The sequence below is a fragment of the Hylaeus anthracinus genome, unplaced genomic scaffold (assembly GCF_026225885.1).
Source record: "Hylaeus anthracinus isolate JK02 unplaced genomic scaffold, UHH_iyHylAnth1.0_haploid 11994, whole genome shotgun sequence".
NCBI classification, from domain to species: domain Eukaryota; kingdom Metazoa; phylum Arthropoda; class Insecta; order Hymenoptera; family Colletidae; genus Hylaeus; species Hylaeus anthracinus.
Genome location: NW_026534341.1, coordinates 3109974 through 3132438, shown reverse-complemented (window position 1 = coordinate 3132438; position 22465 = coordinate 3109974). Strand labels below are relative to the sequence as shown.

Sequence of the window (22465 nt, the reverse complement as noted above, 5' to 3'; positions counted from 1 at the left end):
ATTCTGACATATTGAATAGTAAACATAGTGTTACATAAAAAAGAAAACAATCACTTTAAGCATCAGTTATAAAACAAGAAATCTTGAATTTTCAAATCATTCTATATTTGATATCAGATGCTCAACTCAACATAATTTATTGCATTTTTTTAACTTTTACATATCTCATTGATAGTATCATATCCATATAATGAAATGTAAGCAAAATTAATTATTTTGTTAACTTAACGATATAATTTACGTCATATCAGTTGGTAATTTCTATTTCATTATCAGTAAAGATTAGCACTGCCCTGTAAAATATAAATGAAAAAATAAGAAGTAAAATAAAAAAAATATATTTAACAATTTGTTAATATCTTCTGTAAATTAGAGAATAAAGAATAGGGGTATAAGAGGAGAAAATGAAAAGTAGGGTACAAATTATGTAATTCAAATATCTCTTAATTCTATTTCACAATTTTAAACGTAATGTAATGTTATATATTATACTTTATTTAATTTAAATTTATATAATTTGTTATATGCAAAAAGTTGCAAACTATACAGTATTTACATGAAAGTTTTTAGAATTGTGTATGTTTTGATAAATTATATATACTTTTATAAATAACAAACAGAGGTTCGTTATACACTATGCACTGCTTATTCTGAATAAATATTAATTATGTATTTATGGAACACAGATTTATTTTGTAGAATAAACTTAACATTTAATAAAAATATTATTTTACAAACATGATTAATAAATACTTCAAACTAAAATTAAAATTTGTTCTATTATTTTTCAAATACATGTAAGTAATACATTTTTTATCTACAAATGAACAAATGAATAGTGCATCAAATAATCTGTATAAAAATAAATGTTTACATCGTAAGTGGTACTGAAAAAATGTGTAGGAATTAATAATACTGCTAATTTATCGTATGTGGTGATCAATGTCTAATGTCAATTTACTATAGTGTGTCTGCAAATGAGCACAATCTGCCATCATGAATCTGAAAGTACATGAATAAGTATGTCCCATTGAAAATAACATCAATGTGTAACATGATTTTAACAATTAGACATACCTGTATAATAAAATTGTAAGAGGAGCTGTACTAGCATGCCACAAAGAATGAGCATCAAATATCCAAAATATTGGTGCAAAATCTGCTACTTCTAATATGGTAACAAGAACAGTTAATATGTTAAACCATCCAATCAAGTGAATATAAGGTAATTTTTTACGATTACGATGCCACCATATCATTGTTATGACAAATGTTAAAAGTCCTGCAAGTATTTTATATTTAATATAATTTCAGTATCTAGTGCAAGAGTTGTTTTCTATAGAGAAGACAAAAACGCAAATGTTATATAAAATTACCTATAGCTACATTGAATTTCATATTATAGTCATAATTAATATAACCAGACCATAAATGAGATAAATGCGTATATAAAGTACTAAGATACCCGCATGTGATCACAGCAAACATTTTATTACTGTCGTACGTTATTCTGAAATTAAAAAATTAAATAATCATATTTTAAATTTTTGTTTCGAATTCTGTTTTACTCGTCAGGATTATCAATTACCTTAATAGCATACAATACAGTAATGTAAGGACCATAATAAATGCACTAGAATAATCCATTACTTCTGTAAATGGAGTGTCTCGTGCATGAAAAATAGAAGACCAAAACCAGCCATGTATGCATATCTAAAATTAAAATGTTTAGTATTTTAAAACGTATTATTCATAAGTTAATCACTATATTATTAATACAATAAAAAAGAAATATACCATACTAAAGTAAGTCCATATATAAAACATGGGAACATTAGGTCTTAATTTTCTCTTAAATTTCCAATACATGTTAACATGACAATAAAAGTTTAATAAAGAAAACATTACAGATGCAGGTTCCTGACATCCAAAGAAACGAACAAACGGCCACTGAAATAAAAATTGGGGAATAATTCCTATAGTAATATATTAGTCATTATAATTTTACTATATACACATAGTCACAGGCAGCTATCATACTTTTCCATGAAACTGAGGAATATTTAAACCATGAGAAATGAAATAATTAACTGTCTCCCAGATACATCCATAACTACAGTCTTCTTTACAAGACCAGCGTAGAAGTCTCATTGGTACAGATGGTTGTACTTTAAAGCCTCCATCTATAAAATATTAATAAATAATATTAATATTAAATACTTTATAAAATTACATAATAGCATATAAATAATTGGAATAAATTAAATTTTATTGTTGATATTATATGATAAATTATTATCAGTCTAACAAAAATGAAAGTTTTAAAAGTCTACATTAAACATTCAAAATAATCATTTTCTTTAATTTGTAAATTATCATATTTGTAATGTATTTATCCAATACATTACAGAGAATACGTACCGCTATCACAATTGCTGTCACGACATTTAGCAAGGCATAAATTGTAAAATTGCGATCTGTCTCCTATCGAGCCGGTTGTACTTGCAATGGAAATCAATTGTACCGTCAAAATGAAAAAACCTTTTAATTCTAACATGCCGTACTGTGCGACTCACATTTGTTGGCGCCACGGACCTCACAGCATGCACGAATCATACCAGATTATGCTACCTGATGCATCCTAACTACTGTGTATATTAAGTTAAATAATTACGGCACTGGTATGAAACCTTACAATGAAACGATGTCTAGTTTATGACTGTGTCTAGTATATTCAATAAAATTATGATGATATGGACGATATTAGCTCTTAGGGGCTGTAGCTATCTATATTTAATTTCAAAGATATTATAATCTCTATTATAATCTAATCTCTTTAATTCACTAAACTATAGCAAAAATTCTAATACATGCTACGAATACTACGATATTTGTTCGAAAACAACTAAATTATATTATATAGTTACAAAGTTACAAATGGTGTTAAATACACCAAAACATGTGTGCAATGATAACAAATTTACGTGAGTAAGTAAAAGATTATTCAAAATACTGTACACTCTATGCAGGGCCGGTATATACAGGGTGTCCCAAAAATGTTGTAACACCTTGAAAGAGGTGGTTCAGGAGGTGATTTGAAACAACTTTTTCCTTAGCGAAAATGTTGTCTGAGGTTTTGTTAAGGAGATATTAAGCGAAAACCCCGACCAATCAGAACGCGAGTATCCCGGATGAGCGTAGGCTACGCGATAAGTGGCCGCACTCATATGCTATCGCGGGCGCTCCAACGGTATACGCGTGCTCTGATTGGTCAGTGTTTTCCGTTAATATCTCCAAAACGAAGCCTTGTACAATATTTTTGCTAAGGAAAAAGTTCTTTCAAATCACCTCCCGAACCACCCCTTTCAAGGTGTTATAACATTTTTGGGACATCAAAATTTCAAATTCCCGCCTTTCCCCCACTCCTGTCGCCCATTGACTGTAGCGCTTGCGCACAACTGCTTACTCGTAACAGTCCATACAGTCGTAACCGCCAAGTATTTTAGTTTGCTATTACTTATGACCACTCGTGAATTTATTTAGTTATCTTCAAAATGCCAGCTTCACTGAAATATATCGAAGTGGACAATTTTAAATCATACAAAGGAAAACTCATTATAGGACCTCTTAAACCGTTTACAGCAGTTGTTGGTCCTAATGGCTCTGGTAGGTTATGTTGACACGGTTATGATTTCCGTGGCATAGTAATCTGACTGTGTTATTATTTAATATAATTTATTAGAAAAACAATGTCACAAACCCCTATTCTCTATCATGTTTAGGTTAAAAGTTACATTCACTTAAAGTTTCATAATGTCACATTTATTCTATAGAAGTACAATGACCTTTCTTCGGGGCTTTTGGTCTTTGACTGTAAAGCTTCTTTACATTCTATAATACATCAATATAATATAGACAAATGTCTTACTATTGGACACATCATTTTATAACATTTCATCCCCATAATTTATACCAAACCAAACACTGACGCTAAAGTTTATAAAATAATTGGAGATGATTGATGTATTAAATGAATTCCTTTAATTCAGGAAAGTCGAATTGCATGGATGCAATCAGTTTCGTCATGGGAGAAAAAACAAGCAGTTTGCGTGTAAAGAGATTAAACGAGCTGATTCATGGTGCATCAATAGAAATGCCAGTCGCATGCAGGTATTTCTTGTTTCTTACATTAGACCATAAATACATAAATTTATATGTCAGTTACCAAGAAATTTGGAATTTAAAGATATTGCAGTTTTAAGTCACTATACTTTTTGTTAACATTGTTATAAATGTTTAATAAATTTGAAATTTATATGAATTACAGTGCATCTGTCAAAGCAGTTTTCGAATTAGAAGATGGCAGAGAAAAAAGTTTTATGCGTTCTGTACAAAGCTCATCCTCAGAATACAGAATAAATAATAATGTTAGTTTTACATAATTTTCAATAAGAATTGATTTATTTAACTATTCATAAGTAGAATATTTTAACAGCTTTTACCTTTCATGTATAGGTTGTTACCAACCAAGTATACCTAAATGAGTTAGAACTGCTAGGTATTAATGTCAAAGCAAAAAACTTTTTAGTATTCCAAGGAGCTGTTGAATCGATAGCTATGAAAAACCCAAAAGAACGTACTGCACTCTTTGAAGAAATCAGTAATTCTGGGGTGTTGAAAGCAGAATATGAACGGTAATTTTTTAGTATAATATGTACAGTCAGTTTTTATCTTATACAAGGTGTTTTTAGGACACCCTGTACAAGTGATACAATTTTTGCACAAGTTGAGTTTTATATCACATTTGTCTATAATATGTGAGATTTTATATTACAGATTAAGGACAGAAATGCTTAAGGCAGAGGAAGAAACGCAATTTTCATATCAAAAGAAGAAGGGAATTGCTGCAGAAAGAAAAGAAGCAAAATTAGAGAAAGAAGAAGCCGAAAAATATCAACGATTGAAGGAAGAATATGTAAATATTACTTATACATTCACCTTATTATATACAATTTGTATATAAATTAATTATTTGTCTCCTTATAGGTTGAAAAACAAGTTGAGTTGCAATTGTTCCGTTTATTTCATAATGAAAAATCTATAGAAGATTTAGAAGTGTTACAAAAGAAAAAACAACATGAAATAGAAAAAATTGAAAAGAAAAAAGAGAAAGCCGAGGAATTATTAAAAGAAAGAAAAAAGGAATCTAGTAAATTAGCACGTGATCTTGCTAAAATAGAACAAGATATCCGGGAAGTAGAAGCTGAAATTACAAAGAAAAGACCCACGTTTATTAAAGCCAAAGAACGAGTTGCACATATGCAAAAGAAAGTCGAATCTGCACGAAAATCGTTAGCACAAGCGCGCACGGCAGACGAAGCTCACAAGAAAGATATACATGAACTTCAAGAAGAATTGCGACAAGTTGAGGAAGCTAAGGCAGCTTACGAAGCAAGTATAGCTGGACAGTCACAATCGCAGGGTAGAGACGTACAATTGGAAGATGAACAGGTATAAAGCTACTCTATTGAAATTATACATAAAATAACAGTCACTGGAAAATTAATTTCAGGTTAAAGAATACAATCGCTTGAAGGAAGAAGCAGGCAAGCAATCAGCAAGATACCTGCAACTCCTTGATTCAATTAATCGCGAACAAAAATCCGATCAAGACAGGCTTGATAATGAGGGAAGAAAGAAGACTGAAATAGAAAATAAACATAAACAAAGAGGACACGAGCGGGATGAAGCTCTTAAAAGAGTAGAAAAGCTAGAAGAACACATACGAACATCCGAAGCCGCGTTAGAAGATCAGAAAAAATTAAGAGCTGATTTACAGTCCGATGTCCGTACTTCGAAAGACAGAATACAGACTATTCAAAGAGAATTAGAAAATATTTCCGAACAACTTGGCGATGCTAAAGTTGATAAACATGAAGTATCAAGAATAAAAAAGAAAACTGAAATTGTCGAAAATTTTAAACGTCTGTTCCCTGGCGTGGTAAGTGATACATTTTTTAAAAATATTTATTCCAATTTCTGTAAGTGATCTTTCTTATAGGTTTGAAGATATAATTAGTAGTATAATTATTATTTTTCTCTTTAGTTCGATCGCATGTACAATATGTGTCAACCTATCCATAAGAGATACAATGTTGCCATCACTAAAGTTCTTGGCAAATATATGGAAGCAATTGTTGTGGATACTGAAAAAACAGCGAGACAATGTATCCAGTATTTAAAAGAACAGTATCTCGAACCAGAAACATTCCTTCCACTTGACTATATTCAAGCGAAACCACTGAAAGAAAGACTGAGGTATGTTAAGTATAAATAATTATAAACATAAATATACCATAAAATGTGTTGCTTTCAGGAACATACAAGACCCCAAGAACGTAAAATTATTGTACGATGTTTTACATTTCTCGCCTAAAGATATCGACAGGGCCGTCTTATTTGCTACAAATAATGCTCTCGTATGTGAAACACCTGAAGATGCAAACAAAGTCGCCTATGAGATAGATAAAAAAGCAAGATATGATGTACGTATAAGTAAATTTTCTTAAATCGTGTAATTAAAAAGATATAATATATACATGAAATTGCAGTGTGTTGCATTGGATGGAACATTTTATCAAAAAGGTGGAATTATATCCGGTGGCAGTTTGGATTTGGCAAAGAAAGCAAAAAGATGGGATGAAAAACAGATGTCACAACTTAAGGCAGAAAAAGTAAATTATGTCTATTTCATGTATGATTTATTTTTCACATAAATGTAAGCCGTATAATAAATCCAAAATTCTTTATAGGAAAAATTAACGGAAGAACTACGGGAATCTTTGAAAAAATCACGGAAAGAATCAGAATTAAATACAGTTGAATCTCAAATACGTGGTTTAGAAACACGTTTAAAATATAGTAAAAGCGATTTAGTTGCCACTGTAAGTAAAATATTATATATTAATATTTTTGTATGAACATTAAAAGATTAAATTATATTTATTACAGCAAAAGCAAATTGCAGAACTTGAAGTAAAATTAGAATCTCTTCAAAATGAATTGAATATGTTTGGTGTAAGTATAGACTTATATCTTTTATCGGATTTTTGTTATCTCTATTGGATTTCAATTAAACGGTATGCTAACATTAATTAAAATTTTCTGTTTAGCCAACAATAACTGCGATTGAAACAACAATGGCAGAAAGAGATCAAGAAATACAGAATATCAAAGAAAAAATGAATAATGTCGAGGACGATGTATTCGCTAGCTTTTGTGAACAAATAGGCGTATCTAATATTCGTCAATACGAAGAAAGGGAATTACGGTATGTATGTGTGAATCGTAATGCTAAGAATGCTAATCAAAGATGTGCTGCAATAATTATATTTTTATAAATCGTGTAAATCATTTTTCAAGTGATCCATGATAACATGTATATGTATACAAAATCATATTTTAGTTCGCAACAAGAAAGAGCAAAGAAGAGAATGGAATTTGAAAATCAGTGTAATCGTATTTACAATCAATTAGATTTTGAAAGACAACGTGATACGGAGAGTGAGTGAATACAGAAAACAAATGTGTTGTTTAGTATGATTTAATTACTTATTTTAGTGATATGACAGCTAAATAATATGTATCATTTATTAGATAACGTTTTACGCTGGGAACGTGCTGTTCAAGATGCAGAAGATAAACTTGAAACTGCACGACAAACGGAATCGAAACAAAAGGCAGAAATTGATAATGATGAGACTCAAATGGAACAACTGAAAACAGAACGAAATGCAAAGAAAATGGAAGTTGATCAAAAAGAAGACGAAATAGGTAAAGCTAGGCGTGATCTTGGAGCAATTGTAAAAACTATACAAGCTGCTCAAAAACAAATGAATGGTATCGAATCGAAAATTGAACAAATGAGAGCCGAACGACATGCTATTTTAATGCAGTGCAAGGTATAGCATAAACAAGAATAAAATTAGTTGATTTTGTATAGAGTTGTAATTTTTAAAATAGACATACACTACTATATACATACAAAATAATATTTAGATGGAAGATATCGCAATTCCGATGATCCATGGAAATATGGAAGATATAGCTCGCGAATCCACAACTAATAGCTCAGAAAGCAATAACGATTTATCATCAAGTACCCTGCAACAATACGAACGTGAAAGACAAATTACCATAGATTATGAGCTTCTTAGTGTTAATTTAAAAGATTTAGACGAAGAATATGTTAAAAAAACGTATGATAAACTAACGAAGATGATTAATGATTTGCAAGGTACTATTCAACGCATTCAAGCCCCCAATATGAAGGTAAGGTATAATTTTGTAAGGTTCTTAACTTATAAATGAATAATAATAACGAGACATGTATAATTTTGTTTAGGCAATTCAAAAATTACATCTTGCAAAAGAAAAATTACAAGAGACTAACGAAGAATTTGAACAATCTCGTAAGAAAGCAAAGAAGGCAAAAACACAATTCGAGAAGATAAAGAAGGAAAGACACGACAGATTTATGGCTTGTTTCGAGCACGTAGCTAACGAAATTGATCCCATTTATAAGGTCAGTTTATATTTATATTTAAATAGACAATCTATACATACATTGCAAACAGAAGTTAAAATAATATATGAAAATTTACAATATATCAGAGTTTAGCAAAAAATCAATCCGCTCAAGCATTTCTTGGCCCTGAAAATCCAGAAGAACCTTATTTGGATGGTATTAACTACAATTGTGTAGCACCAGGGAAACGATTTCAGCCAATGTCTAATCTATCTGGAGGAGAAAAAACAGTTGCAGCGTTAGCTCTATTGTTTGCAATTCATAGGTAATTATGTATATATTATTTTTGTCCTTTATTGTTTTCATTATATTCAAGTTATAACCTAATTTTATTATAATTGCAGTTTTCAACCTGCACCATTCTTTGTCTTGGATGAAATCGATGCTGCCTTAGATAATACTAATATCGGAAAAGTTGCAAGTTACATACGCAATAAAACAAGCTCCTTACAAACTATTGTCATATCTTTGAAGGAAGAATTTTATTCGCATGCTGATGCATTAATTGGAATTTCTCCTGATGTATGTTCATGTTTATACATATTTTTTGTTTCATGTATTTTTAAATTTGTTAATATCTTATTCTCTAAATTACAGGTTGGCGAGTGCTTGCAAAGCAAAGTATTAACAATGGATTTAACCGTATTTCCTTCGCAAAATAATAAGTAGCAAAAGTGTATATTTCGGTCAATTTTATTTTAAGGTTGATGATATTTTTACACAATACTAAAAACATGTTAGACTACCTTTATTACTAACAAAATAATAAAACTTTATAGATTTAACAAAAAATAAATTTGTATAAAGCAAATATTTTCACAAAAATTTGGACTTGAATTCTGTTTGTAAATAAACATAATTTATTGTCTGTTAAGATGAATCTTTTCAGTTATTTCGTCTTTATTCGTAATTGTTGCGCGAGCCACCGTTTGAAGTCTTATCATTTGTATGTACTGTATTACCATTATGCTTATATATTGTTTTATCATACGTATAGAGATCAAAATCTTACGTTCTTCTTCTTCTGTAATTTCTATTACGGTTTCTTCCTGTGGCTCTACAAGTGCAGCAGGTTCTAATTGGTGTTAATAGAATTTATTCAATATTTTCATTACAAATTTGTTAAATATATTTTAAAAAGTGTGTAATCAATTATTACCTGGTAAGTTGCAGGTTGGTATTGCGTCTCTTGTAAGTTTGGTTGGAAAGCGGTATCGATCTTCAAAGTGGAGGTCACACACCACTTTTGTCCTCACCTTCTTGGGTGAAAGGCGAAGAAAATCCTCCCTTCTGCAAGCTGTAATCCATTGCATGTACCTGTCGTTATCCTTCACCGGACAGGGGAACTGAAACATTCTCTTTTTGTTACTTCGGCAGCCCAAAATAGCACATACTTTGCGGCATCTACAAACATAAATTTAAGTAAAAGAAACAGTAATAATTAAACAATAATTTCGAAATTTTCGAAAAAGTATTCAGACACCTTTTAAGATGCAATTCCTTTTCTTGCAATTGGGAATTGTCTAAATGTCTTGAATATTTTTGAGAAATTAGAAGAATTAGTTTACTAGATAACAAAAGAAAAAAGATATTGAAAAAGTCCCAACCGGTTGAAATTAAAAAAGAAAGCGCGAACACCACCTTTTCGTATCATAAAAACGCAAAAGTACGGCTTTCATATATATTAATAATACCCGGCTTAAATCATTTTGAATAATTCTTTAATAATTTTTTCAAAATGATTATTTACCGTTTGTCAACTTCCATGGTGATATCTTCGGATCTGTTTATGTTCGATTCTGTGATTTCTGTTCGATCATGCAGCAAACTGACGGTCTGTTCCATAACGTTCGTAACTGTCAAATATGAAGTGATATGGAGTTCAAATTTTGCCGGACGCTTAGACCATAGAATAAACTTACACAGATTGTGAGCTCAATGACACGTAAAGGAGCGACACTAACGCTCCACCATTTTTGGGACACCCTATATATTCCTATGTCCTTGGCAATCCGTGCAAATCCGTGGTGGTCCATAGTCCTAAAGCTAGTTCCTGACCAAACAATAATTCCCTAAAATTATATTTCCAAGCATTCCGTTCCATAAACATCGATCTTCAGTAGAATCTAGAAAGGCCGGTGTGAGAATCAGTGAATTGTAGTGAATTTCGCGTACGCAGTGAAAAGTAATGCAGAGTTCCTAACATGGCTAGCGATAAAAAGTCAGGAAAATCTTCAAAAGGTTCGAAATCCAATGCAGAAATACTATCTGAATTCCAAATACTTCGCAATGAGCAAAGAACGATGGCTAACAAACTGTCAGAAATGGAGATAGAACTGAATGAACACAAGTATGAGTTTTCTAACCTGCTATGATCATTTATATATTTTCGTATAAACATCATATTTTGTTTAATATTTTAAAGAAGTAATAAGTCATTTTGGCGAACTTGCATTAAATAAATTATAATATAATTCTTACTAAACAGAGAAATGTAATCTAATTGTTTAACAAATAATATTTTACACTATGCACTTTAAGATTAATATTTATTGAATTGAAAATATGATATTCTTGTAATGAAATAAAATGTATATTTGGTGATTTAGGATTGTAATCGATACGTTAAAAAATATAGACCCAAAGAGGAAGTGTTACAGAATGACAGGAGGTGTTTTATGTGAACGTACTGTGGAAGATGTAATGCCTGCATTGGTGACAAACAAAGAACAAGTAAAGTTTATTTTATATTTTATTAGATGAAAATAAAACTATATAGAATTGTGTTAGTATATAATACATTTTGTGATTTATAGCTGATAAAAGTTATAGATGCTTTAAATGACCAATTAACAAAGAAAGGAGTTGAAATAAATGAATTTAAAGAGAAACATAATATTAGAATCAGAGGACAACAGGATGTACAACGACAAGGTGAAGATTCTAAAGAAGCAAAGAGAAGCGCAGTTGTTGTTAATTCGATGTTGAGTAATTACGCATAAAATCAAAGTTTCTTTGTAATACGTTTTAAATTTATATTTAAATCACTCTTTGGCACTTGCTTATTAAATATTTTGAAAGAATATTATATTTCAAATGTATAAATATTCAATTTTTTTAATAATTGTGTATTTTGTATAAAAAGACTTTTGACTTTTTGTTTATGGAGAATAGTATACAACTTTAAGGAATAATTCTTGTCTCCCACTATTACTTCCTATGACATTTTCGTTATAGACTTAGTGTATGCACTTTCATGTATCATTATAAATCATAAAACAAAAATGCATAAATTAATGATTAAAGAATGGAATTATTGTAAAAATAATATACAATTTGTAGTAAATACTTTACTACCTAAAGATTTGAAATTGATTCAGAGTAAGATAAAATATTAACTGCAAAGTATATTAGAAAGATATTCAATTTCATAAATAGAAATGATTACAAATACATTTTTGTGTAGGTATTAGGGCATAACAATAAAGTTTTTTTTTTAAGTTCAAAATTTGTATAGATATATAGCTATTCAATATTATTACTATACATATATAAATGTAACAAACATTATTAAATAGTTATTCACGCAACGCATAAATTTGATAGGAATAAAAATGTTTTGCTTCTTAATTTTTTTTTACCATCTACTACAGATGTGCAAAATATAAAATTTTTTTAAGCACGAATGTCAAAAGTTTTAAATGAGTAGAATAAACTGTGTGATGAACGTATTTGCAATTATAATAAAAGGATTGATTAATATTGCCTTAAGATTTAAATAAATTATTTCTCAATCATAAATGTAGTGTAATACTATTTTCCACTGTAATAATTTAGTAAATAGTTATTTTTACATACAGTTTCAGTAAAATACCAATAATCCAGCACACAAAAGTCGACCATAATCAAGCTTTGACAATTGGTCCTCACTTTTGCATGACAATTAAATTTAATTCCAATTGAAAACTAATTTTAAATAAAATTAAAGGTTCATTTCAGTTGGAATTTGTCTTCAACAATTAAAGTTAAAGTTAATTTCAAATAATGTTTCAATTAATTGCACAGATAATTAGAAATGTAATTGCTTGTTACCTAATATAGATACGTGATTATGAATGATGATGAAATAAGACAATGAAATAGACGCAGAAATTAAATATCATTTATACATTATTTGCAAATTTTCTATTCTATATATTTTACTTTATACATGTATGCATTTTACTTTTGTTAATAAATTGAATTACTATATTAATATTTTTACTATATTTGGCACTGCCGAAGTCCCGAGCATACCGGATTATCGAAAGTCTACTGTATTATAGTAATATTCTAATTTATATAAGGAAAGTAATTGTAAAAAATTTCCTAACAAAAGTTTCCCCCCTGGACAAAAGTCTCGAATTATAACATTAAGTAATATCATTACTCAAATGTAACAATTTAGTTATAATAAATTTATTTCGTGAAATGGATATTATTATACAACTTTAAAAAATATATTGCGAAATAAATACACATATATTGTTTCTGTAATTATAATTATTTACGTTTAATCTCATTTTACAATTCTTGCAATTATAATTTCATATGTAAAAAGATTATTTCCTCATTCTTATGAATAACAAACTGTATCGGTAATAATATTTATAAACATAAAAATTTTCATTTTTTCATAAATTAATATGAATTAGAATTACAATTTACTTACAAATATTTTGTAAGAAGTCTACTATTCAATGTTGATAGTAAAATGATTCTGTATATTGAGAGCTAATAAATACAGTACATTCTGTGAATATAAAGGCACCATTTCATGTATTACATAAACGTTAATGTTCACGATTCCATCTCCATACAGTAGCATCATCACAAACACATAATAATACTGAGCCATCTCTACTTAAACTAGTTTGACGTATAGGTACAGTACATCTAGGATGCTGAAGGGAATAACAGCGAGCTTGTCCAGGTTCATCGACTTCTAAGTCCCATACATAAGTCTTGCCCACTTGATTACCTAAAGCTATTGTACGTTGCCAAAAATCCATCGAAAATCGTATAAACCATATATCGCATTCTTTGAATTCGAACCGATGTAAAACAGTGGCACTAGTTTCTCCATTACGTAGTTGAGAATCTTCAAGACGTCCTGGTTTCCAACACACGATACAATTTTCACAAGATTTACTTAAAATAAAGTCACCGTACCATTTAACACAATCAACATAATTACGATGCACATCTCGTGTTGTAAAATCTGGAAAATGCTGAAGTATAGAATCAAAAGGCCTTCCATTACGACTAGGATTGCAATGATAAGATTGCTTTATTGCTTCTTGCATATCTTGTTTATCTAATGACCATAACTTCAAAGCATGATCCATACCACACGAAATGATGCGTTCTCCTTTCATGTCAAAATCAGCACTTAAAACTTCATCCCTGTGACCTTCAACTCCACCAAAAATTGCTATACATACATCAGTTTTTATATTCCATAATCTCAGTGCATGATCTTTTGATGCTGAGAGTAATATATTTGGATCTTTAGGATGAATTTTTAGTTCATTTATTGCATGTCCATGTCCAATATAATGCTTAATGCAAGTCATAGTTACAGGACTGATAACCCTTACAACACCACGTGATCCTGCTACAGCCAGTAAAGGTTTTCCAGAGTCATCGTAAGTCCAAGTACAAGTATAAAAATTTTCTTCTGGATCAGGATCTGCATAGCACTGACGTAACCTAATATTACCTCCCTCTGGACATTCATAAATGCTAACACGATTGCTCCCCACAGAAGCAAATATTAATGGTTCACCTTCTTTCAAATGATGGTTAAACTGTACTCCAAACAGCGGTTGTCCATGATCTTCTTTTACACTACAACAATATTTATACAGAGGTTTGTCTGTACATGATTTATACTTTGCAGTTTTACTTCTACGTCGTCCTTTCCTTCTACAACGAGCACTGCGTGTAGGTGTATCACTACGATGAGTACCAGCTGTTGAATTACTACCAATACTACATTCAGTTTCATCGCTATCATTTTCACTATCTTCTTGGCTGGAAGTGTATGTTTGACCCTTGTTGCTTGTCTTTTTCATTTTAATATGGAACTTATTCCTTCAAATATCTTCAAAATGATATACTAAGAATCCAATAATATGAATTCCACTTATTATACCTAATACAGCTTCTATGAAGTTCAATATTCTATTACCTATTAAACACAAATATTTGGCTTTTGAAAAGAATACAAACATCGATGCAATATAATTATCATAAATTAATAATGAGAAAACATGATTGAAAATGATTGAAAATCAAATATTACGTTTGTTTCATATTTTTATTTGTACAAAGTTTAAAATAGTACATAGTATCAGAAATGATATACTGCTTGTAAAGAGATTTATATTATATCATATATATTTCTATTTTGAACAGAAATTTAATTTTACTTATATATAATAAAACCTTACAACTGAAATTGTATGAACTGAATTATACACTTACCTATTAAGATGAGTTCTTATCTGTAAGAACCAAGTCTTTCGATCTGGAGACAAGAGCAATGAACTCTTCATTAAGATAGAACTTTGTTTTGCAATTTGCATTTATGTATCACAATCTTCTTCTTTTTTATATTTTGTAATTCATCAGAAACCTTGTTACAATTGTGCTGATCCCATAACCGATATAAATTCTCAATGTTTCTAACAATGTAAATATTCTCTATTAGTTTAAACATAAACATAACCTCATATTATGATATATTAAATTATCTTCTTCAAAATAACAGAAAGATATCAGAAAATTGATAAAAATATTATAAGACTACGTTATTCAATCAGAGATAACATTTTGATTCATTGTAAAAATGGAAATGCATACATACATGTGACAATATACAATGCTGCTACAATAAATACATAAACTAGTCACACGGATACATCAATGCGTGCATTCCACTGAGACAACACGACTGATGACGATTCGTGATCGATATTACTAGAAGTCACTAGGAGAGTGAGCGGTGAGCGGACAACTACGCGACTTGTGCTAGGGATAAATTAATTTCCACCATTGCCTCTAGATTGCAGAGCGAGGATTTTTTTTATAGACGAAGCGTCGTGTCACCACTGGAAATTAGTGTTCCGTGACATTATCCGACTAAGTTATATTCGAATTTAAATTATTGTTAAGTACAAATGTTAGATAGCAAAGATACATTTATGTATATTACATTTACTCATTAAGAAAGCGTATAAGATTCTCCAGACTTACTGTTTATATGTTCAGTTCTATCTTATTTTTTTTACATAGATTAATATATACTGTACTACTCAAAACAAGACATAAACACAGAAAGTATTAATAAAGATATATTTACTATAGTAAAATACTTGAATTATTATTTGATTGATTTTTAATACATAAAAGTAGGAATTGATACGCGTTAAGGTTACAATTAGTTTTTGAAGTTTTATTTTATCTAAGGTAATAGTGTGAAATCGCGATGACAACCGAAATGATAAAATCGTTAGTAGCGGTTGCCGGATACCAGGTGGCATCGCTGCGCCTACGGACAGGCAACTAGCCCGACATACCTGTTAATATAGGTTGCCTAATACAAGGGGCACATTATCGGTACGTATCGAAATTTCTACGTTGATCTTACTGTTCCTTCGCGACTTAGAACCCCGCACGAAACAAAACATATCCTGATTGAGTTGCGACTTGGCAAAAACAAAAATTCTTTTTAAAATTATTCCCGATTTAACTTGTTTTAAAGTAAACCAAAGCGGGAAATTGTATGTTCAAGCAATGAGAATAAAAGAGTTACAAATATAATTTTTAAGAAACGCTTCGATTTCTTTTTATTCCAAGAGAATTTACAAAGAGATCTCGTGTCAATCATCGAGGCACCTTTCATTTGCAGTTATTGACTGTCCGTCGCTTATAAAATGTACGGACGAAGAATGATTAGAAAATTGTATCTTTTAATCGCGCTCTTAAATACCGTTTCAATAAGAGCTAACTACTTTTTTCGATAAACTGTACTCGTGATAAACGTACTCTTAAAACTGTACTCTTAAAAAGTCATACATCTCGCCTACCTTTTACGTATTTCGATAAGAACGTCGTTTTAATTTGAAATGAAATTTCAAGTAATTACTCGCTAAACTTACGAACAAATTGTAACAATGCAGCAATACGGCCGAAAACAGAGAACCAGCAAATTCACAGGAGAAATAACGACCAGTGGTAGTGTCAGTCTGGATAGACCTTCGAAAGGGGGCCATATATTTTCATCGAGCGTGCTGCTAGTTCTATCCAAGGGAGCGGAAACAACAGGGTATATTATGGAATACTATCCGCAATAGGTTCCACAATCTCGGTAGCCATTGTTTCGTGGTACCTACAGATGTGCTCCATTGTCGGTCCATCGGTACTCTTGCTCGAAAAGGAGAAAGAGAAGGAAAAAAAGAGAGACGTTTACGAAAGGAACGTATCAATTCTTTGTCGCATCAGTATATCTGTAGGCTTATCTAACGGGTGACAAGCCTCGAAATCGTTCTCCAATCGTTAGTAAAAGTCACGTCGACTAATTAATAATTTATAACGATAACGAATCTAATAGTTTATAATTAAACAACACAGTTTAACGTATTCGTTAAAAGTTTCGAAAATTCACGCGTTACTTCGTTTCTTTATCCTTGTATAACTGTTAATTATTAAATTAATGTCGTATAATAACAAGGAATATATTATACAAACTTAATCTTGTTTACTCCAACGTTTGAATTCGATAAATGTATTTAATCGTCGAAGTATCGTTTGTCGCTGGGAATTTTCTTAAAATTTAGAAGGTGAGATCAAGATATCTTCGCAGCTTGTAATTTTAAATATTTAGAATATAAAATAGCAAGGATATTTACAATTAGTCGTAACAATTGTAAATAGTACGAGAGTAGAATCACCCAGTAGGTAGTGGAAATACCTTTCAAGGATAGAGTCACGCAATAAGAGGGCGAGTAGTGGTGGCAATGATGCTAGTAGTAGTAGTAGTTGGTTTGATGCCAATGAACGAGTAGGTTGGCATAGGTTGGGGTAGGTATTCCGTTTATATAATGTACCTACTCACTCGTATCGGACTGTCTCTCTGTGATGTGAACGCAGCCTCGGGCTTATTATATATCTCAATCTCCGAATACTACCGACTCTGTCGAAATTATGATTACCCGTCACTCCGGAGTTTTAGAGAAAAACCGATGCTTCGCTGTTTCTTTTCCTTTAAGAAACAGCTTTACTTTTCTTTTTTCCATGTACCTACTCGAAATAAATTTGTACGATCTTAGCATTAGTGGCACAGTTCAAGTCGACCTTTCATTTTTACCCTTTCTCTACGAAATAATTTTTCGATTGACCCGAGGACAATTCGAACAGGAAGATAAATCAGATATTACAATAAACGTCCTTATGAATCTATTTTTCCACGTTTGTATCACAAACAAGTACAAACACGGAATTCGTAGCGATACGAATCGAGGGGCACGCATCGAGAAGGAGCCAGCCGCGTTTTTTTGAATTCTTGGGAAATCAAGAAAAACGCTTCAAAATTCATATCTTTGAAATTATTCTCGAATCTATTTTTCCACGTTTGTATCACAAACAAGTACAAACACGGAATTTGTAGCGATACGAATCGAGGGGCGCGCATCGAGGAGCCAGCCGCATTTTTTTAAATTCTTGGGAAATCAAGAAAAACGTTTCAAAATTCATATCTTTGAAATTTTCTTTCTTTTTCTTTTTCCTGGCATAGCATAGGTACCTAATTATGGAACGATGTCGTTTCGGGTTCCTTATTGCGTCCTCCGAAAAAGTGATTTTTTTCACTTTCAAACACATGTTCATTTTATTCTTAAAATATTTGCCAACACAAACGATAAATGCAAAATACAAAAGATCGTAAAATTAGTGTACAATTCGCTCTTGTTCCTGTTCTGTCCCTATCTGATCGACATCGTCAGTTTTTCTAGTGACCGGTCTGTCTCCTTATTTGCACCGCGAGAAAATGGAATTTTTCAAATCCGTGATTATCTTCTAACTTTAAAATCATAAGATAATGGAGCTGACTCCTTATCGCAGTACATCCCTAAATTATTAAAATTCGGTTAAAAGAAAGTTTCTCTATGTCACGGGCCAAGTAAATTCCAATCTTCTTTTTCCTTAAAAAAAAAAAATTTATTTTACAAAAGGTACGTATAATCTATTAGGAAAATTTAATGGAATGCGTATAGAAAGTCACGTGTGACACCTAATGAAATTCGTCTGACATTTTAAACACCGAACGTTGCTGAAAAGAGTGCGAAAAATTTCGCGGTTTTGTCAGGTTTAACTCGGCTGGCTCGCGTTTCCAAGGGTTGCGAATCTAGATTTATACTATCTGGGCGCACTTTCAATAAAAAAAAAAAAGCAAGTTTACAGTATTTTATGCATTGCTTGGAAACAATATTATCCGATATGACCGGCCTAGTAGGGATTTCTTAAATTTAACGCGATTCCGAATTTGATTAACTCGACGAAAAAACTGGTTAGCTGGAAACTTCGGAAAAATATCTTTGTACCGTTATCGAAATATTATATCACGAATCGACGTGTTATAGCGAGAACTCGACGTGGGAAGGGAGTTGAAGGAATCGACAAGAAATCCGAGTACAATCAGATAGATTGCACGTACTCTTTGTAAAATAGATTTTTGTTAACGAAAAAGAAGATTGGAAACCTTATAAAAAAATCCATTCTTCGAGGATGACGAATCTCCGCGTCGATAAGCGTTGAGGATGAGAAACAAAAGGCATTGTGTTCGTTTCATCCGCTCGAGCGGTCTACCAAAGAGAAACGAGAAGGTGCTGGTATCGTAGCGGTAGTGAAAATCGAGGAACGATATTCATCGGTAGCTCCGAACGAAGTCTTCCTCGGTTGAAAGTCGACCGATGGAAAATCGTGAAAATGATATGCTGGACAATGGGTATTGTTCGAACCGATCGCCACGTCTGGCCTCCCACCATCGTTGCTTTTCGTCTCTGGATACTCGAATCGGTAGCTTCGTCGAGAAACAGAGATCCGCGAATCTCGCGTTCTTCCAGAAAACGAGAGTCCAGAAATTTTCCTTACTTCTCTTTTAATCCCTTCTCACCTTTCCATCTCTCGCTTACAGACGTCGGACGACACTTACCAATGGTCACGTTCGCAATCTGCGAAAATAACGAGAATTTTCTAAAGCTGAAAAATTCGAGTAGGATATTTGATTAAACGCATATTAATGCGTGAATGCAAACTTTTGTTATGTGTTCTGAGGAAGCACCTTCCACGGAAGATCTCGAACGTGCGAAACGATCGAGCACACAGATTTCGACACTTGGAACAAAATACCGAACATTTCTCTGTAAGAGAATCGTATAAAGTGGAGTAAACAGCAGGAAATTCGGAAGAAACCAGAGTCAGGGTATCAGGTTCTCGATTATGATTCGAAAAATACGAAATAATGAAGCGGAGAAAGCCTGATGTACTCACGCACCCTGTAAGTCAGCAGAGCATGTGCAGCCTACCCGATTAGTTTTCATGAAAGGTGATTTTAATGGAAGCCCAACTGTTCCCCTGAGTTTTCAACAGTCCCCATGTCAATGACTGCCTTCTCGATTGTTTACCCTCCGCCACCAACCCCTCTATCATCCCTACAATAGGTCATAGATTACATGAGGAAATTACCATTCAAATTGTGTTTTCGTTCGTCCTTTTACATATCGGATGGGAACGAAACGCTGTCGTTAATTGTCGCCGATCTTGTAAATGTCGATATAACGTGCTCTATAGTAATCCATAGTAATCCATAGTAATCCATAGTAATCTATAGTGATCTATAGTACAATATCACGACATACAGTGGGTGTAGAATGTATTCGTACACCGATCAATTTCCCAAAAAACTTTTCTGCGAGATTGTAGTTTCTTAATTTCTTTCTTTCTTTCTTTCTTTTTTTTTTTATAATCGATGATATTTTACATATTCTCGGAAATCTCCGAGATAGATACAGTCCAAACGACAGTTCACCAGTTAATATAATTTGTGAAGTCGACAAAAAAAAAATTGTTTAAAAATTTAAAGCATTACAAGGAACCATTTGAAGTAGAGTTCGTAACGTAGATACATCAGTTTATCGAAATTAATATTTAAGAATTATAATCGTCGATGAGTTGACTACACGTTACTTTTATTCGTCGTTGATATCGATGTCAAAGTAGCATGAAAGATGACATATTGTATATTTGCAGTAAGTAAAGAGACTTCGTCTCAGGAAAAATATTCTGTCGCGATTCGGAGTTTATAAATTTCGCAAAATTCTTGGAAAATTTTTTTTTGAGAATCGGTTACTACCAAGGTCAAAGAAATCCACCATGTCGCGAACGGAACAAAATAGAATAACAAAATAGGATAACAAAATAGGATAACAAAATAAATACTTTTACTACAGCGACCGTGTAAAATATCCAATTTTTAATGTATCGTTAAATATTTTGCAAGCGTTCTTACTAAACTGAACGTACTTGATTAATCTATTTTAAGATCGAGTACAATCATACATTTCTAACGTCGTAAGCTTCGCATTGGAGTGAACAAAGGGTTTAAGCAAATTGGGAGAAAAAAATGTTACACAAAATTAAGATTTGTATTCTCGTTAGAATCTTAGAAATTCCATACTACATTAAAATGTTTAGCTTATAACGTTGCTACATAAAATAAAATAAAACATCCGGTTGATCATTGTGCACTCTGCGAGGTTTTCTAATCATGAACAATGCTCTTTCAAAATAATGCACACATCGGCATTTAGAGAGAGAGATAGATTATTAAAATATCCTTACTGTATGCATCATAATAAAACGTCCACTTATTAATTAGACGTTGATAAGTTTCCTTAATGTAACATAAATAAATAAATTGCCGCTATAACTATCAACATTTATTCGAAACGTTAATTTCTTAATTAGCGCTACTCGATATATTCGTTTTCGTCGATATTATTGTAACGAAAAATGCCCGACGTGAATAACAAAGTTTCATTTTTATCATCTTATTTATTCAGGGAATAACCTTGCATTCTGTATTTCGCCGGAATATCTGCGTCGAATGTAATCTAACGCGAATGAGTGAATGATATCGTTTTCGGATTGAAAATCTATTCAGTGGCTTATATTAAAAAGTCAAAGATACGAAGTACAGTAGGGCGATGTAATCACCGAGCCGCAACGAATCATTATTTCCACCTCAATTAATATTTTAATCAAGCCTCTCCACATTGTGTTCCATTTACGGTCTCGTTAACGTTCGTTTAAACACCGTCTCAGAACGCGCCACCAGTTAGCATTTACACGTCGCTAAGAATGATTCCTTTGTACAAACCTATTTTATCGTTTAATCATTTGTTCCGTGGTAGATGTATGCAAATTAAAACATCGAATTTATATTAATATTCCATTCTGTAACGCATGAGGTGATGAACGAGACATGTTTCTTTTTAACGCACTTAGGGATACTTAGGGATGCTGGGTTCCTTCGTTATGCGAAAGACATTTTAAAAAGAAGGGCGAAGGGTTCCTTGAACTCATCGAATTTAATAGGTTACAGATTAGACATGTTACAAGCATTTGTCGACGTAAATATGAAATTCTCATCGAATCGTCAAACACATTTATTAATAATAATCGTAAAAAATCATATTGCCAGGCACATTCGCGTAACAGTATCGTCACTTTAAACTTGTAACACAACTGCAATTTATCGCAATCTAAATTTGCTTT

General features: G+C 31.7%; 6 protein-coding genes across 7 annotated transcripts in view; 2 read left to right on the top strand and 4 right to left on the bottom strand.

The window, feature by feature from the left end:
- LOC128888803 (SET domain-containing protein SmydA-8-like) overlaps positions 1–10835 on the bottom strand; it is a 33941-nt gene extending 23106 nt beyond the window's left edge. The window contains exon 1 of the mRNA XM_054145936.1: positions 10696–10835. Coding sequence (XP_054001911.1) covers positions 10696–10697 — 2 coding nt within the window. The 5' untranslated portion in view covers positions 10698–10835. The remainder of the gene's footprint in view (positions 1–10695) is intronic.
- Positions 761–3058, bottom strand: LOC128888804 (post-GPI attachment to proteins factor 3). Its single transcript, XM_054145937.1, has 7 exons — positions 2422–3058; positions 2041–2183; positions 1798–1950; positions 1589–1713; positions 1377–1510; positions 1078–1282; positions 761–1002 (listed from the first exon to the last, which is right to left on the bottom strand). The coding sequence occupies exons 1-7, from the start codon at positions 2555–2557 to the stop codon at positions 924–926; spliced, it is 975 nt and encodes a 324-aa protein (XP_054001912.1). The 5' UTR covers positions 2558–3058; the 3' UTR covers positions 761–923.
- LOC128888798 (structural maintenance of chromosomes protein 1A-like) lies at positions 3460–9463 on the top strand. The gene is made up of 20 exons (XM_054145925.1): positions 3460–3666; positions 4050–4170; positions 4328–4427; positions 4516–4694; positions 4837–4975; positions 5047–5511; positions 5573–6001; positions 6107–6318; positions 6377–6545; positions 6612–6734; positions 6813–6944; positions 7012–7077; positions 7173–7330; positions 7466–7563; positions 7657–7961; positions 8059–8331; positions 8405–8584; positions 8674–8852; positions 8932–9109; positions 9185–9463. The coding sequence occupies exons 1-20, from the start codon at positions 3555–3557 to the stop codon at positions 9254–9256; spliced, it is 3690 nt and encodes a 1229-aa protein (XP_054001900.1). The 5' UTR covers positions 3460–3554; the 3' UTR covers positions 9257–9463.
- Positions 8663–22465, bottom strand: part of LOC128888809 (uncharacterized) — a 46210-nt gene continuing 32407 nt past the window's right edge. The window contains exons 3-7 of the mRNA XM_054145942.1: positions 10512–10640; positions 10338–10443; positions 9747–9991; positions 9600–9662; positions 8663–8800 (exon numbers count right to left, since the gene is read on the bottom strand). Coding sequence (XP_054001917.1) covers positions 8781–8800; positions 9600–9662; positions 9747–9991; positions 10338–10443; positions 10512–10623 — 546 coding nt within the window. The 5' untranslated portion in view covers positions 10624–10640 and the 3' untranslated portion in view covers positions 8663–8780. The remainder of the gene's footprint in view (positions 8801–9599; positions 9663–9746; positions 9992–10337; positions 10444–10511; positions 10641–22465) is intronic.
- LOC128888810 (prefoldin subunit 2-like) lies at positions 10715–11781 on the top strand. Its single transcript, XM_054145943.1, has 3 exons — positions 10715–10937; positions 11197–11320; positions 11404–11781. The coding sequence occupies exons 1-3, from the start codon at positions 10792–10794 to the stop codon at positions 11587–11589; spliced, it is 456 nt and encodes a 151-aa protein (XP_054001918.1). The 5' UTR covers positions 10715–10791; the 3' UTR covers positions 11590–11781.
- LOC128888802 (polycomb protein EED-like) lies at positions 12517–15301 on the bottom strand. Of its 2 annotated transcripts, XM_054145935.1 has the most exons (3): positions 15116–15301; positions 13977–14819; positions 12517–13847 (listed from the first exon to the last, which is right to left on the bottom strand). In XM_054145935.1, the coding sequence occupies exons 2-3, from the start codon at positions 14701–14703 to the stop codon at positions 13420–13422; spliced, it is 1155 nt and encodes a 384-aa protein (XP_054001910.1). In that variant the 5' UTR covers positions 14704–14819; positions 15116–15301; the 3' UTR covers positions 12517–13419. The 2 variants fall into 2 exon arrangements, with proteins under 2 accessions (XP_054001910.1, XP_054001908.1); XM_054145933.1 differs by having other exon boundaries at positions 12517–14819.

What these genes read in the sequence shown, in the direction of transcription:
- LOC128888804 (XM_054145937.1), bottom strand. Translation starts at nt 2,557, where the DNA reads ATGTTAGAATTAAAAGGTTTTTTCATTTTGACGGTACAATTGATTTCC. An exon ending in TGACAGCAATTGTGATAGCG is followed by an intron (nt 2,184 to 2,421) that starts GTACGTATTCTC and finishes AATATTTTATAG; the next exon opens with ATGGAGGCTTTAAAGTACAA. An exon ending in CTGTATTGTATGCTATTAAG is followed by an intron (nt 1,511 to 1,588) that starts GTAATTGATAAT and finishes TTTTAATTTCAG; the next exon opens with AATAACGTACGACAGTAATA.
- LOC128888798 (XM_054145925.1), top strand. Translation starts at nt 3,555, where the DNA reads ATGCCAGCTTCACTGAAATATATCGAAGTGGACAATTTTAAATCATAC. An exon ending in CACAACTTAAGGCAGAAAAA is followed by an intron (nt 6,735 to 6,812) that starts GTAAATTATGTC and finishes AATTCTTTATAG; the next exon opens with GAAAAATTAACGGAAGAACT. An exon ending in TACGAAGAAAGGGAATTACG is followed by an intron (nt 7,331 to 7,465) that starts GTATGTATGTGT and finishes ATCATATTTTAG; the next exon opens with TTCGCAACAAGAAAGAGCAA.
- LOC128888810 (XM_054145943.1), top strand. Translation starts at nt 10,792, where the DNA reads ATGGCTAGCGATAAAAAGTCAGGAAAATCTTCAAAAGGTTCGAAATCC. An exon ending in ATAGAACTGAATGAACACAA is followed by an intron (nt 10,938 to 11,196) that starts GTATGAGTTTTC and finishes TTGGTGATTTAG; the next exon opens with GATTGTAATCGATACGTTAA. An exon ending in TGGTGACAAACAAAGAACAA is followed by an intron (nt 11,321 to 11,403) that starts GTAAAGTTTATT and finishes TGTGATTTATAG; the next exon opens with CTGATAAAAGTTATAGATGC.
- LOC128888802 (XM_054145933.1), bottom strand. Translation starts at nt 14,703, where the DNA reads ATGAAAAAGACAAGCAACAAGGGTCAAACATACACTTCCAGCCAAGAA.